Below are 15,677 nucleotides of genomic sequence, written 5' to 3'. Positions count from 1 at the left end.
TCTGCCCCTCATGCTCTCTCTCTCTCCAAAATAAATAAACATTTAAAAATATAAAAGGTGTGATAAGACTTGAAATTTTTAAAAAGTAAGGTGTAATAATAAATCAATTTTTAAAATATTATAAGAAATATATAAAAAAGAAATATATTTTAAAAATAAGAAAGAACTGGAGAGGCCACTTCTAGAGAATGGTATTCAACCCATTATGAGGATGATAATAATGAAGCTTAGTATAAATTGAGTATTTGCTGTGTGCTAAGCACNGCCTTCATGCACTTCTTGCCATGCCCTGTATCAACTACCCTACGTTTAGGGTGCCCAGTGATTACCCAGTTTTCACACCTTCTCTACAATGCATCCTACCATGAGGACCACTGTTTCTCACAGTCTGTCTACTCTTCTGCCTCTACAGGTCTCTCCTCTTACCTGGATTTCACCAATCCCAAGGTCAGAGAGTGGTATTCAAGTCTTTTCACCTTCTCTGCTTATCAGGTTTGTTTTTATTCTTTTGCTCTTTTCTAGTTACTTGGGAGGATGAAAGAAGGAAAAACATGATTGAATAGAATGAATGCTTCATTGAATAGCTCTTGATAGGTAACACGGAGATGAAAATGCAAGGATGGCAACCACATTACAGACTTTGGTGGTGCCAGGAGAGGTGCCATATATATTACCAAGTGCACAAAAGCTGTGATTTCTACTTTCATTATAATAAACTCTGTAACATATCAAAGTACTTAATAATATATGTTAAAATTAGTATATAAATTTACAGAAAATAATATTCTATAGCATATTTAAAGATGATGATAATGATCTATATCTTGCAAAGTATAGGGGTGCCTGCGTGGTTCACTTGGTTAAGCGTCCAACTACGGCTCCGATCATGATCTCGCGGTTTGTGGGTTCAAGCCCCACATCGGGCTCTATGCTGACAGCTCAGAGCTTGGAGCCTGCTTCGTAGCCCATGTCTCCCTCTCAGTCCTTCCCCAACTCATGCTGTCTCCCTCTCTCTCTCTCAAAGGAAACATTAAAAATTTTTTTAAAAAAGAGTATCTTGCAAAGTATAATGTGACATTAAAAGTAAGGTGTGGGGCACCTGGGTGGCTCAGTTGCTTGAGTGTCTAACTTTGGCTCAGGTCATGATTTTGTGGTTCATGAGTTCAAGCCTCACATCAGGCTTACTGCTATCAGCGCAGAGCACTTTGGATCCTCTGTCCCCCTCTCTCTCTGCCCCTCATGCTCTCTCTCTCTCCAAAATAAATAAACATTTAAAAATATAAAAGGTGTGATAAGACTTGAAATTTTTAAAAAGTAAGGTGTAATAATAAATCAATTTTTAAAATATTATAAGAAATATATAAAAAAGAAATATATTTTAAAAATAAGAAAGAACTGGAGAGGCCACTTCTAGAGAATGGTATTCAACCCATTATGAGGATGACAATAATGAAGCTTAGTATAAATTGAATATTTGCTGTGTGCTAAGCACCTTATGTACCTTTTACCATTTCATCTTCAGAGTAACCTCTGAGGTTGAAACTATAATAAACTCTAATCCCAAAGACAAAGAAATTGATATATGGATAAGTTTAAAACTCTGCTAAGTTTCACCCATCTTAGTAAGTGGTGGACCTAAGATTTGAATTCAGTCTATTTGTCTCCCAAGCCCAAGTCTTAACCACTAAACCCTAGGTTTTGTTTTTTTTAATTAAATTCAAGTTAGTTTACATATAGTATAATAATGATTTCAGGAACAGAATTTAGTGATTCATCACCTACATATAACACCCAGTGCTCATCCCAACAAGTGTCCACCTTAATTGCCTCACCCTTCAGCCCTTCCCCCCACCCAGCACCCCACCAACAACCTTCAGTTTGTTGTCTATATTTGAGAGTCTCTTATGGTTTGTCTCCTTCTCTGTTTTGATATTATTTCTGCTTCCCTTCCCTTATGTTCATCTGTTCTGTATCTTGAATTCCACATATGAATGAAATCATAGGATATCTGCCTTTCTCTGACTTATTTCACTCTAGTTCCATCCATGTTGTTGCAAATGGCAAGATTTCATTTTTTTTATCACCAAGTAATATTCCATCATGTATGTGTATGTATGTGTACATGTACATACCATACACCATATCTGTATCGTATCTGTATCATTATACACCATATCTGTATATGTATTCACATACATACACATACACCATATCTTCTTTAACCATTCATCAGTCTATAGAGATTGGGCTCTTACAGGGCCAGGATGTTACAAGGAGCAGAATTTTTAGAAAGTAATGGAATGAACTGCCTGAAGGACTCCCTGCCACTGTAGCTAGTGAGTCCAATACAGAGAGACCAGGATTCTATAAAAGGGATTTCAACACCATGGTAACGAGATCACTCAAAAGCCCCTTCCCACTCTAAATGAACAATTCTATGCAGAACACAAACTCTAGACCATGCTACCAAACAGGTATCTTACCTGTCAAATCTTGCAGAGTACTAGAGGGAAGGCAGAATCTCATCATGGACAGCTATAATTGCGCTTAGTTAAGAGTTGTTGGGGTGCCTGGGTGGCTCAGTCAGCTAAGCATCTGACTCTTGATCTCAGCTCAGGTCTTGATCTCAAGGTCATGAGTTTGAGCCCTGCATTGAGCTCCATGCTGGGCGTGGAGCTTACTTTAAAAAAAAAAAAATGGTTGCAGCAGATAATGGATGTTATAGGGCCTAACTGTGAACGTTCATACAACCTTTCCTGTAGGGGTTCTCCAGGGTAGGTCTTGGAGTGTACTTGCTGGGCAGTATTTCACGGACAATACAGCACAGCATTCTTTCATTCGTCACCAAATACTTACAGGGAACCTTCTGTGGTTCAGGTACTATTCTAGGTGTTTATGAGCAAAATTGATAAAATTCCCTGCCCTGTGAACCTTTTATTGTAGCATTGGAACAGAAGACAGAGCATAGATAATAAGCATAATAAATAATAAATTAAATGGAGTATGAAAGAGGAATAGGGTGGCTATCATATTAACATCATCAGTCATGACTGAGGAAGAAATTTACTTCTTAGGGATCTACTGACATCCTCTACATATGGAATGACATGAATGAGCCCTCTGTCTTTAGAGGTCCAGAGTTAACCATGCAGAAGAATGCCATTCATCATGGCAATTGGGAACACAGGGAACTTCACAACATCTATGGTTTTTATCAGGTAAGACATTCATAAGGAAGTCACTTGGACCCATATGCCCTTGCTTTTGGGTTCAAAGTCATTTGTAATAGTCCTATTATATTGTTCATTTCTCTTTGTGGGTCTTATCAAGTTGTAGCCAATATAGGACTTATTATTTCTCCCTTTGCACCTTTCTTTCTATAATGAACTTGATGAATCATAGATATTATGAGATTAATGATAACATAGAAACATCTTCCATGACAGGAATCATTAGTAAATGACACTGAATACTTCAAAACTTTATTTTGAAGTAGGGTAGGCAATTAAATACAGAATGTTTTAAAATCTCACAAATCTTATATTCATACCAGAGGAATAAGATAACATAGAAGTTGTAAACGCAGAAAGCCTTAATTAACTACTTACCCTTCTCACTGGAAGGTGGTAGAATTGTCTTCCATTTGCCAATCCCATCCAAAGCATATGTCAGTCAATCGCCTCTCTTGATATCCATGATTCTTCGTTATTTTCATCCTGTGTTCCTATGGGTCTCCCACCAATTGGTATGTTCCAGTGGGCGTTGCTGGCTGTATATAGCACAGTTCAGATTATATGTTTACTTCTTTAAAAGCCTCTTGCTATAACTGCAAACTACTCTAGAGAATTTTCTTATGTTGGCCAGGGCAAGACACTTAACAACCTCTTTGAATCTCTTTTTTCCCCCTCAATGAAAATGGTCTATCTCAGAGGTTGTTCTGTAGACTATAAGAGAAAATTTTGTAAGATGCCTAGCAATAGTAACCACTGAATATTGCTAGCTTATCATTTACTATTATTTCATTGCTATTTTAATCCAAGAAAAATTTCCACTTTTAATAGGGGAGTTTAGAGTAGTTTCATTACATTATGAAAATTATTTGATCGATTTAATATTTTCCATTTTCCATTCCCACCTACTATTTACTTTTGCATGTCCAATACCTTATTACGGATGTCTGCACAACACCCTAATATAATCATCTCTTTGAAATCTTTCTCCTTTGCCTTTGTAGCAAATGGCTACCGCAGAAGGACTGATACAGCGATCTAAAGGCACGGAGAGACCTTTTGTTCTTACACGTTCTTTCTTTGCTGGATCACAAAAGTATGGTAAGGAATGGCTCATATGATGAGACTAAAAAACATAAATTAGCAAACTTTTTTTTTATGGTGTATTGTGCTACTGTGTTGATGCCTTTTTTCCAGTGGCCACTGGCAGACCTAGGATTGTAGCAAATGACAATCCATGAAGCATGCCTTTTGTCCTGTGAGACAAATACATTAATTTTAATTAAGTTTAGTTACTTGTTTCCCACTGAAGAAATGTCCACTTAGTTGCTGGGGGAATGACTTCGGAGTATCTGTTTGCTAGGATGGTCATCTCTGATTCTGTCTATTTGATTTACCTAAACCAGGGGAAATATACTTCTTACACATTCCTTCAGCCACCTGTTCCACCTTAGCAATATGGCTTAAAATAGACCTGGCTGTTGCTTGTGGTCAGGGTCATCTATAACTGGATTCAGTTTACTAGCTAATTCAACATAACCACCTTCCAGCAGGAACACTATTTTAAGTCTCCTAGCCTTGCATAAATAACTAGGATCTTGGGTTTTAGTTTGAAGAGTCCAACCTTTACTGTATCATAGACATTATTGGGCTTCCTCCGCCAGCCCTGAAAACCAACCCCTGTGGTTCTCTGGAAAAGACCACAATATTGTTATCTCAGGCAAAGATTCACGCACAGAGATACTCACCAGCATTAGTCCTTTAAACAGAAAAAGAAAGAAAATCCAAATAAGGGAATATTTATAAAAGTATGGTATATCCATATGATAGACTATCATAAGGCTATTTAAAATAGTACCACTTAATTGCATAAGCAAATGTTTGTGACATGAGAAATGGGGGGGAAACCAGAATGCTTAAATGTTTTTACAGTATGTTATCACAATTTTGTTTAAAAAATAGAGATAGCAATCAATAAATTTAGTACCTTGGTGATTATGAGTGCTTTTTAATTTTCTTCTTTTTACCTCTCTAGTTTCCAAATTCTCTACAAGAATCATTTTTAACCACTTAAAAAATGTCAAGTATTGGGGTGCCTGGATAGCTCGGTTGGTTAAGCATCCCATTCTTGGTTTCAGCTCAGTCATGATAGCACAGTTCATGAGTTCAAGCCCTGCATCGGGCTCTGAGCTGACAGATTCTCTCTCTCCCTCTTAGGATTCTCTCCCTCTCTCCCTGCCCCTTTCCCACTCACGTACATTCTCTCTCTCTCTCTCTCTCTCTCTCTCTCAAAATAAATAAGTATTTTTTTTAAAGTCAAGTATTTTTTAAAAAATTTTTAATGTGTATTTTGGTTTTTAGAGAGAAAGAGAGAGAGAGAGAGCACAAGCAAGGGAAGGGCAGAAAGAGAGGGAGACGCGGAATCCGAAGCAGGTTCCAGGCTCTGAGCTATCAGCACAGAACCCAACTTGGGGCTCAAACTCTTAGACTACAAGATCATGCCTGAGCCAAAGTCAGATGCTTAACCGACTGAGACACCCAGGGGCCCCTAAAAAGTCAAGTATTTTTGATGAAAGTACTAACAAGTAGCAGTTAAAAAAAGATAAAAGGTAGAATAGTAAGTAATCTCTGATCTCTTAAATATCGGTCTACTGCCTAGTCTTCAGTACTCTTTGTGAAAGTATCAGCCTGCCCCAAAGTGCAGCAAGTGAGGCCTTACCAAGAACATTACTGTGTTAAGTTTTATGCTTAGACCAATAACCAGAGAGCGCTTCTGACTAAACACCCATATGACACATGAAAACATCTGCGTGCATAAAGGAACTTTCTGTCTTGACCAGAATGCTGCCACATTGATTTCAAAATCATTTTGTCTCATTTAAAGTCAAAGAGAAATTATTAGGGTACCTTTAAAAAAAAAACAGTCCCTTGAAAATATTTTTCTTCACTGGCCATCGGACAACCTAAAATTTCTAGTGAAGAAAACAAAAATAGCTACCAAAGCTATTTTGGTAGATGACAGACAAAAATGCTTCAGGACTAATTTAGATTTGGTAAAATAAGATATTTTTCTTTTGTGAGTCTCTTTAGTGGTTTATAATTGATCTTCACAATCTCATATCAACTATACAATGATCAAGAGCAGTGGCTTTATAGTCAGACTACCTGGGCTCAAATCCTGCCCCTCTTACTAGTAACTGTGTATTTTAATCCACTGTTGGCCCTGTTTCCCTCATCTGTAAAATGAAGTTAACTAGTGTTGTGATGACTAAGTAGCTACCACAAGCCAAGTAGCACCACCTGCCTCTACACAGGCTTGATACATGTTAACTATTGTTCTTGCTACTGTTATAATGCCCCTTAGACAGTCTGTACCACTCCTCTTAAATAATAGAGTGGGGTGGAGGAATAGGCATAAAAATCAATGGAACAGAATAAAGAATCCAGAAAGAGTCCAACACACATATGATTAATTAATAGGACCAGAGTTGCCAAGGCAATTCAGTGGAAAGAGGAGTTTTTCAATAATGGTATCAGAAATCTGGGTAGGGAGGTAGGGAAAGGAAAGAACCTGATCCTTGACCCTACCTCTTACCATACACAAAAATTAATTCAAAATGCAATATAAACCTTAACTATAACAGATAACAAAAAGCTTCTAAAGGGAAACATAAAAAATCTTTGTGACTTGGAGGTAAACAAGATTTCTTGGATAGAACACAAAAAGCACGAACCATAAAAGAAGAAAAATGCTAAGGTGGACTTTATCAAACTTGACAACTTCTACCTTTTCAAAGAGATTAAGAAAATGAAAGTCAGGGGCACCTGGGTGGCTTAGTAGGTTAAGCATCCAACTTTGACTCAGGTCATGATCTCACAGTTTGTTCAAGCCCCATAATGGACTCTGTGCTGACAGCTCAAAGCCTGGAGCCTGCTTCCATTCTGTGTCTCCCTCTCTCTCTGTCCCTCCCCTGCTCATACACACACACTCTCTCTCTCAAAAATAAATAAACATTAAAAATTTTTTAAGGAAATCAATAATAAAAAGACATGTGCTGTTAAAAATAAGCAAAACATATGGATAGACTCTTTATAAAAGAAAACATATGAATGATCAATAAATACATGAAAAGATGCTCAAAATCATTAGTTTTTAGGGAAATAGAAATTAAAACCACAGAGAGACACCACTACACATCCATTACAGTAGCTAGAATTAAAAAGACACACTACCAGGGCACCCAGTGGCTCAGTCAGTCAAACGTCCAACTCTTGGTTTTGACTGGGGCCATGATCTCATGGTTTTTGAGTTGGAGCCCCACACTGGGCTCCATGCTGAGAGTGTGGAGCCTGCTTGGGATTCTCTCTCTCTCTCTCTCTCTCTCTCTCTCTCTCTCTCCCTTTCTCTGCTCCTCCCCCTCTCACTCTCTCTCTCTCTCTCTAAATAAATTAATTTTTAAGAAAAAAATTTAAAAAGACACACTACCAAGTATTGCCAAGAATGTAGAGCAACTGAAATTGTCATATATTGATAATGTAAAAGTAGTACAACCACTATGCCAAACAGTTTGAAGTTTTTTTTTTAATTTTTTTTTTAATGTTTTATTTATTTCTAGGAGAGAGAAAGAGAGACAGCGTGAGCAGGGGAGGGTCAGAGAGAGAGGGAGTCACAGACTGAAACAGGCTCCAGGCTCTGAGCTGGCAGTCAGCACAGAGCCCGACGCGGGGCTCGAACCCACGAACCGCGAGATCATGACCTAAGTGAAAGTCGGACGCTTAACCGACTAAGCCACCCAGGCACCCCTGAAGTTTTCTTAAAGTGTACAACATACACTGAAAACAGACCCAGCAATTCCACTCCCAGATACTCACCCAAGAGAAATGAAAACATAGGTCATGCGATCAGGACACAAATGTTTATAGCAGCTTCATTCACAATAGCCAAGACTTGCAAAGAATCCAAATGTCCATCAATAGATGAGTGGATAAATCTATGATAGATTCATACTATGGAACACTATTCAGCAAATAAAAAAGATAAACTATAACATTATGCTGACTGAAAAAAGCTAGAACCCAAAATAGTATATTTCCATGTATATGAAATTCTAGAAAAGACTTGTAGAAATCAGATCAATTCTTAGATAAAGTGGAGGCTTACTGACTGCAAAGAAGCCCAAGTGATCATTTACAATTATGGACATGGGTCTGTACCCTGCTTGTGGTGACAGTGACAGGTTTCAGAACCCACACTCTTCACTTAAAATAGGCACACTTATATATGAATTATATTTCAGTAAAGATTATTTTTTTAATGTTTCCCCTAAAATCAGATTTGAGTTATACCTTATTTTTAAAAATTTTTTTATATATTTATTTTTGAGACAGAGCATGAGTGGGGGAGGGGCAGAGAGAGAGGGAGACACAGAATCTGAAACAGGCTCCAGGCTCTGAACTGTCAGCACAGAGCCCGATGAGGGGCTTGAACCCATGAACCATGAGATCTGACCTGAGCTGAAGTCAGCTTAACCGACTAAGCCACCAGGCGCCCCGAGTTATACTTTAAAAATCAGTGCAATTTCAGAATATTTTCACAAACGTTTGGTGGATCTTAAGAACTTTTTCACATTAGGAAATCAGTATCTTTTCATTGTAGAAAGCAGAATTTTTGTATTTTAAGGTAAGAAAGAAATGCTTTCCTTTATATTAATTTGTCTATCTCAAATAAGGAATCTATGAAATGGAGTGCATGAGCTGATTTGTGATCTTTTTTTTTAATACCTTGTTACTGGTGATCAAAGGTGCTGTGTGGACAGGTGACAACACGGCAGAATGGAGCTACCTGAAAATTTCTATCCCTATGTTACTCACCCTCAGCGTTACTGGGATCTCTTTCTGTGGAGGTACGATGATATCCGCAAGCTTGAAGTGAGAGAAAATAAAAATCTAGGGTGTTTCTCCATCAAAGCTGGTCACAGATGCCTGCTCATTAGCTGCTTTTGGAGGGATAACTGTGGGAAAAAGAAAATGAGGAAAGTGAAGGGATACTGCCAAGCTGTTTGTGTCATGTGTGAAATGAGGACATGAAATAAAGTCATCAGAGAGCCCGGGGCTCCTGGGTGGCTCAGCTGGTTAAGTGTGTAACTTCAGCCCAGAAGGTCATGATCTCACAGTCTGTGAGTTTGAGCCGCACGCTGGGGTCTGTGCTGATAGCCTGGAGCCTTCTCTTTGGCCCTCCTTCACCCCTGCTCACACTTTCTCTTTCTCTCTCTCAAAACTAAACATTAAAAAAAATTTTTTTTCAGTCATCAGAGAGCCCAAATGCCTCTCTCCCTCTTTCTCTGATTCCTTCTTAGTTGCTCTTGATAATTGAGTTTCTTTTCCTGAAACCTACCTTTTCTTCTTCAAAGTGAGAAAAATGGAGAGAAGGACCAAGAATTTAGCAAATCAGAGATAAGCCTTACAGAAATCCTTTTTACTAAGCAGGTTTAAAATTGTATGACATACTTTAACTGTTAAAAAAAAAAAAGATATGCCCTTGGGAAAGATAAATTTAGCTAAAATACGATTCCCTGATGGGCTGCCTTCCCTAAATCCTAGTAATTCTCCGCGATGAGAAAGCTCAGTGTGGAAGGTGCTCGGCAGGACTAGTTCCAGCTGCTCCTTGTTTTCTGTAGGAATAGAAGCAACTTAATGTCACACACATTTTGATAGATGCGTTTCTTATGGTATTGGTCCTCATACAAGAAATATGTATCCTCCTTAAGGACCAAGCATGACATTCTCCCCAAATCTCCAATTCTGATTGTCTGTTTTTCTTTAGTTCAATAATTTTTATCTTGCTTCATCTGTTGCTTTCAAAAGGAAATCGATCTATTGCCAACCTCCTACCCCAGCCCTAAACACACTTATTGAGTCAGGTCAACCTTTTGCGATTTCTGGGTTTGGGAACATAACAGAAATGTCAGTCTTGCAGTAAAACCTCCGACCTTTGGACAAGAAAAGAGTATTCGAAGAAAATATTGTCAGCCCCCCAAACAGGCTGAGGTTTTAAATATGTGCTCCCTAATTTCAGGCCACAATTTTATCCTGTCATTTTGAGTGTACTTACAGTGCATTTATCCTGTCAGTTTTTAAGCCCTTATTTTACCTGTGTGCAACATTTGTTAGAAGACTGGTTGCCTCACTCGGCCTTTCTTTGACTAACCAGCTGATGTAGGCGGCTTCATCGGGAATCCAGAAGCAGAGCTGCTAGTGCGTTGGTACCAGGCGGGAGCCTACCAGCCCTTCTTCCGGGGCCATGCGACCATGAACACCAAGCGTCGGGAACCCTGGCTCTTTGGGGAGGAGCACACCCAACTCATCCGAGAAGCCATCAGACAGCGCTACACCCTCCTGCCCTATTGGTATTCTTTGTTCTACCGTGCACATGTGGCTGCCGAACCCATAATGAGGTAAATGGGCTGCACCAGTTGTGGGCCCCAGAAACTAGTCTACGCCAGAAAAATCCCCTAGCCATTGGGGAATTCAGTTAATTACACAGTGATTTCAAGAGAAAAGCCCGGTGTTTAATCAGGTGTCAATCAGATTACTGAGCACCAGCTGTGAGCAGGCCAAGGAGTTGAGGTCAAAGAAAATCCAGATCCCCTGCTGCTTTGTAATTCAAGTGTTAATATTTGGTAGGGGACAGAAATAGAGATTTTTCAAAGGAAAAGGAAGTGACTTGTAACTGAATTCGTGGTTTAACCCACAAGCCATCCTCTCAGGAAGAGCAACTTATTCTACTGGTCTTGGGTCTTAGTCTTAGGGCTAAACCATTCCGAGTTGGAGGCGAACATTTTTCCCGGTGTATAAATTATATTCTGATTCTATTTTGGAGGCAGGGTGTGAAAAATGAACTTTCTAGGTAACAAAATGATAAAGACACACACATAGCACACCAAGGCTTCCAGATCAGCACTTCCTAAACCTGGCTCAGATCAGAACCACTGAGGAGCTTTTTAAAACTATAGATTCCAGGGGTGCCTGGGCGGCTCAGTCAGTTAAGCATCCAACTTCAGCAGAGGTCATGATCAGTCGGTTAAGCGTCCGACTTCAGCTCAGGTCATGAAGGTTCGTGGGTTCGAGCCCCTCATCGCGCTCTGTGCTGACTGCTAGCTCAGGGCCTGGAGCCTGCTTCAGATTCTGTATCTCCCTCTCTCTCTGACCCTCCCCTGCTCAGCTGTCTCTCTCTCTCTCTCTCTCTCTCCCTCCCTCTCAGAAATAAATAGAAAACATTTTTTAAAAAAATTTTTTTAATTAAAAAAAAACTATAGATTCCAAGGCCATACCTCCAAACCTACTAGGAATCACCTTGGGTAGGCCTCAGGATCTGTATTTGTTAGAAATTTCCCTAGTGTTGCTAGACATCAGCCAGACTGAAAAACTACTGCTTTGTTACTATTCAGTAGGAAAGGAATATATTATTACAAAGGCTAGTGAATAAACTAAGTTTATCTTACTAAAAAATATCCTTTACTCATGAGGTTGGAAAAAAAACATTAGAACCATTAAGTCGATATCCAAATACACAGATGTTGAAGATTTTATCTTTATAAGCCCAAATGCCTCCTAGATAGTTGTATAAAACAATAGTAATAATAGAACCACACACAACTGTTTCTCAACCCTCCAAAAATGTTGCCACCTTGAAAACAAATAAAATCAGTTCTTTTTATTTAATATAGATAATAATTAAGGATGCATGGAAGGCAGTGACAGAATGAACACATGCACAGATTTTACATCATCATAAAATATGGTTTTACACACATTTAATTTGGTCCACACTGAATGTGTTAGGCATGCCAACAGCTCTGATTCTGCCTTCAGAGTAGTATTTAGTGCTCAACAATTGGAAGGAAAAATTGTACATACCAGAATTCTCAATCTTTCATTGGAACGTTCCAGCGAGTAGATAGCTCTTTCATGTTAGAACAATATATAGTAATCCTAGCAACTGCTCGTAAAATCTTAAATCATGTGAGAGGAGTCTTGGCTCTCTGGCTTTTTCCAGTTTCCTTTGAGTAGTTATAAAACTGAAAATATAAGTGATTTAAAAGTAATAAAACATCTAATGATATTGAGGTAAGAATTTTTTTTTCTTTCCCCAGGCCTCTATGGATAGAGTTCCCAGAGGAATTAAACACTTTTGGTGTGGAAGATGAATACATGCTGGGTAAGCAGTCCTTGATTAATTATCATTATGACAAATACTGTAATTATGTTTTTGTTCTTTTCCTAGTGTAAGAGCACTAAAATAATCCCTAATCTCAAGAGAGCCAAAAAATAAAAAGTAATTCTGTCATTAAGATTTTTAGTATATTAATGTAATTATAGTTACATTATTGTTAACTTCATATAAATCCATTCTATTCATGGATGCAATTTCAAGTTCTTGTTCTGGTTCACTCATAAGCCTTATGATACCACTATAGGGAATGGAAGTAGAAAACAGTAGACCAGATGGTTACACACAATAAAGACTCAGAGAGCTTACTTCATATGCAAAATAGGGTTGTTTGTTATTGTTGTTGTTGTTGACCTCTTCTTTAACAAGGGTTGACCACCAAATACAGGATAGTGATGTTTATCATCTTGGGAATAGGACTCAAGAAACCATGCTAAACAGAGAGTTGCCCAAAAGGTGAATCCTGTTTCTAAAGAATGGAAATCCTAAAACGTAAAAAGCCTCACGCTACATCTCCACTCATTCTTTTTTTTATATATATAACATTTTTTAATATTTTTATTTATTATTGAGAGACACAGAGAGACAGCATGAGCATGGGAGAGGCAGGGAGAGGGGAAGACACAGAATCTGAAGGAGGCTCCAGGCTCTGAACTGTCAAGCACAGAGCCCAACGTGGGGCTCAAACTCACAAACCGTAAGATTATGATCTGAGCCAAAGTTGGAAGCTTAACCAACTGACCCACCCAGGCGCTCCTCCACTCATTCTTAAGTCTCAGTTTAAATAGCTACTTCCTTGGGGAACATTTCCTGACCAGAATTGCTTCTAATACCTAATTACACCTAAATTTAGTCAAAGTCAGTCTCTCTTATTACGTAACTTTTACCTATTTTGTGCTTTTGCCTTTTTGGTATTTCTCCCGACTCTAATATATAATTACTTGTTTAATAACTGTCTTTACTGGCTGCAGACATGTCCCATGAGGACAGGGACATTGTCTGTCTTATTTTCCACTATATGTCTAAAGCCTACCATAATGCCTGGCACTCATCCAGAACTCAGTAAATATTTGTAGAATTCAAGAACGAATTCATAAATGGGTGAAATTTATAAACATATGGTGCCATGGTCAAAACAAAGTTAATAATCCAGATTGCCTTTAAGAGAATTCCAGCCTTCCTAATGATAACTACCCACAGATACACTCCTATCCATGCTGAGCACATCTGGATAACAGTTGTAGGCTCACATTTTCAAAGTCACTAACAGCAAACAGTGACACACTTGGAGAAGTGCCGTGGCTCCTCCAGACTCCTGACACACGAACAGCTGTGCGAAGAAGGAGACTGTGATAGACAGCAGCAGGGTCCCTCCCTATGACACTTATATGCCATAAATAGATTAGTGAGCGGTAAGAACACAGTCCCCATTTTGAGCACTGGTCCCTTCTCTAACAATGCATCACTCTGATGAATCATTGGTTCAATTCATCAAGGTCTCTATTTTTACAAAGTTCGTAGTTAAGTGGTCTCTACAACCACAAAAGCACGCAGGGGAGAAGGGTGCTTTCAGACCTCTTAAAATGATATTCAGCTTTATGTCCTCTCTGTTTTTCAGGAAGTGCTTTACTGGTCCATCCAGTCACAGAACCAAAAGCCACCACAGTCAGTGTGTTTCTGCCAGGATCAAATGAGGTAAGAATAAATGACAAACAGCCACAGATCTTACATGTCTCATATCTTCCCCGTTCCCAATTAGCCCCTGTTAGGACATAGATTTCTGCATCATGCAGTTGGGAAGACAGCCCAAATGACTATAGCAACTGAAGAGTCTGGTAAATCGTGATCTCAGAGGTTAAGAAACGTAATGAGGGGCGCTTGGGTAGCTCAGTCAGTTAAGTATCCGACTTCAGCTCAGGTCATGATCTTACGGTTCATGGGTTTGAGCCCCTCATCGGGCTCTGTGCTGACAGCTAGCTCAGAGCCTGGAGACTGTCTTCTGATTCTGTGTCTCCCTCTCTCTCTGACCCTCCTCTGTTCATGCTGTCTCTATCTCTCTCTCAAAAATAAATAAACATTTAAAAAAAAAAAACATAATGTAAGAGGAGAAAAATGAAGAGGTGACAACACCGGGTGGGGGTGGGGGTGAGAAGTTCTTTACCTTCACCCTTTGACTTGTGTAAGTGACTCCTTGTTAACATATAGAAGCTTTGAGTAGGAAGAAATCTTCCGTCTACTAAAAGGTGTGAGTGTCTGGGGGAAAAGTAAGTAAGAAGAGACTTTGTTCATTGGTTCTGGCCCTATCTAAATCCTAAATTTTGGTACCAAAAGCTGTCTGTCTCCAGGCTCTTGCCTAAGTGGGGAAAAAGTAACAACGGTAACTTCCTTTGTGCCCCTCCCCAGCTTCCCAGTTCTTTTATATGCTATTGTCATTAATTATTATCACTGTATAAAATACCACCCTGGACTGCTGGAGCCTAGGACACTGAACCCAGGCAGGGCACAGGGAAGAGGTGGGATTGGCTCATGGCCTGCCAAGCAGAGAGCCCCGAGCAGTAACAGCAATAGCCTCCAGAGACAGACCAGGGACGTGTGCAAAGGCGTCAGGAGAAGAGGCAGGGCAGGAACTTGGGGCACCAGACCAGGGAAAGAAGGTATGGAATGGAGAGCAACAAGGAGACAGACCCAGGAGGGAGTCCTTGAGCACTGAATATCGCCACAGGCCTCCGCAGGCAGTAGGAGGAGCCATGAAGCTTACCAGACTGATGTGAGACGTCTGTGTCAGTATATTCCCGGACCGTCAAGGCAGGTGGTGAGGTAGCTGAGCCGGACCATGCTTGCTGCTCAGTCCTGTCGAGTGCCAGCGTGGCAACACCATGAAACATCCAGCGCCGGAGTGCTCTCTCCAGCTAGCTTTACCAGTGGAGCTGCTATATTCATTTCCTGAGGCTGGTGTAAAAACGACCACAAACCGGGTGGCTTAATACAGCAAAAATGTATTCTCTCCCAGTTCTGGAAGCTTGAAGCCCAAAATCAAGGTGTCAGCAGGGTTGGTTCCTCCCGGAAGTCCTGAAGGAGAATCTATTCCATGCCTGTCTCCTCATTTCTGGTGGCTGCCTGAGTCCTTGTGGTTCCTAGCTTTGTGGCCACAGCACATCACTTACTCTATGCCACCATCGTCACAGCAGCTTCTCCTGTGTGTGTCTGTGTCTCCTCTT

General features: G+C 39.7%; 1 protein-coding gene across 1 annotated transcript in view; it reads left to right on the top strand.

Moving 5' to 3' along the window:
- Positions 1–15,677, top strand: part of GANC (glucosidase alpha, neutral C) — a 77,483-nt gene that overhangs the window by 48,718 nt on the left and 13,088 nt on the right. The window contains exons 14-19 of the mRNA XM_077764603.1: positions 3,075–3,218; positions 4,235–4,331; positions 9,032–9,133; positions 10,441–10,684; positions 12,383–12,447; positions 14,078–14,154. Of these exons, the coding sequence (XP_077620729.1) occupies positions 3,075–3,218; positions 4,235–4,331; positions 9,032–9,133; positions 10,441–10,684; positions 12,383–12,447; positions 14,078–14,154 (729 nt within the window). The remainder of the gene's footprint in view (positions 1–3,074; positions 3,219–4,234; positions 4,332–9,031; positions 9,134–10,440; positions 10,685–12,382; positions 12,448–14,077; positions 14,155–15,677) is intronic.

This window comes from Crocuta crocuta, unplaced genomic scaffold, assembly GCF_008692635.1.
Source record: "Crocuta crocuta isolate KB4526 unplaced genomic scaffold, BGI_CrCroc_1.0 scaffold102, whole genome shotgun sequence".
In the NCBI taxonomy this organism is placed as follows: Eukaryota; Metazoa; Chordata; class Mammalia; order Carnivora; family Hyaenidae; genus Crocuta; species Crocuta crocuta.
This window is presented reverse-complemented; position numbering and strand designations above follow the sequence as displayed.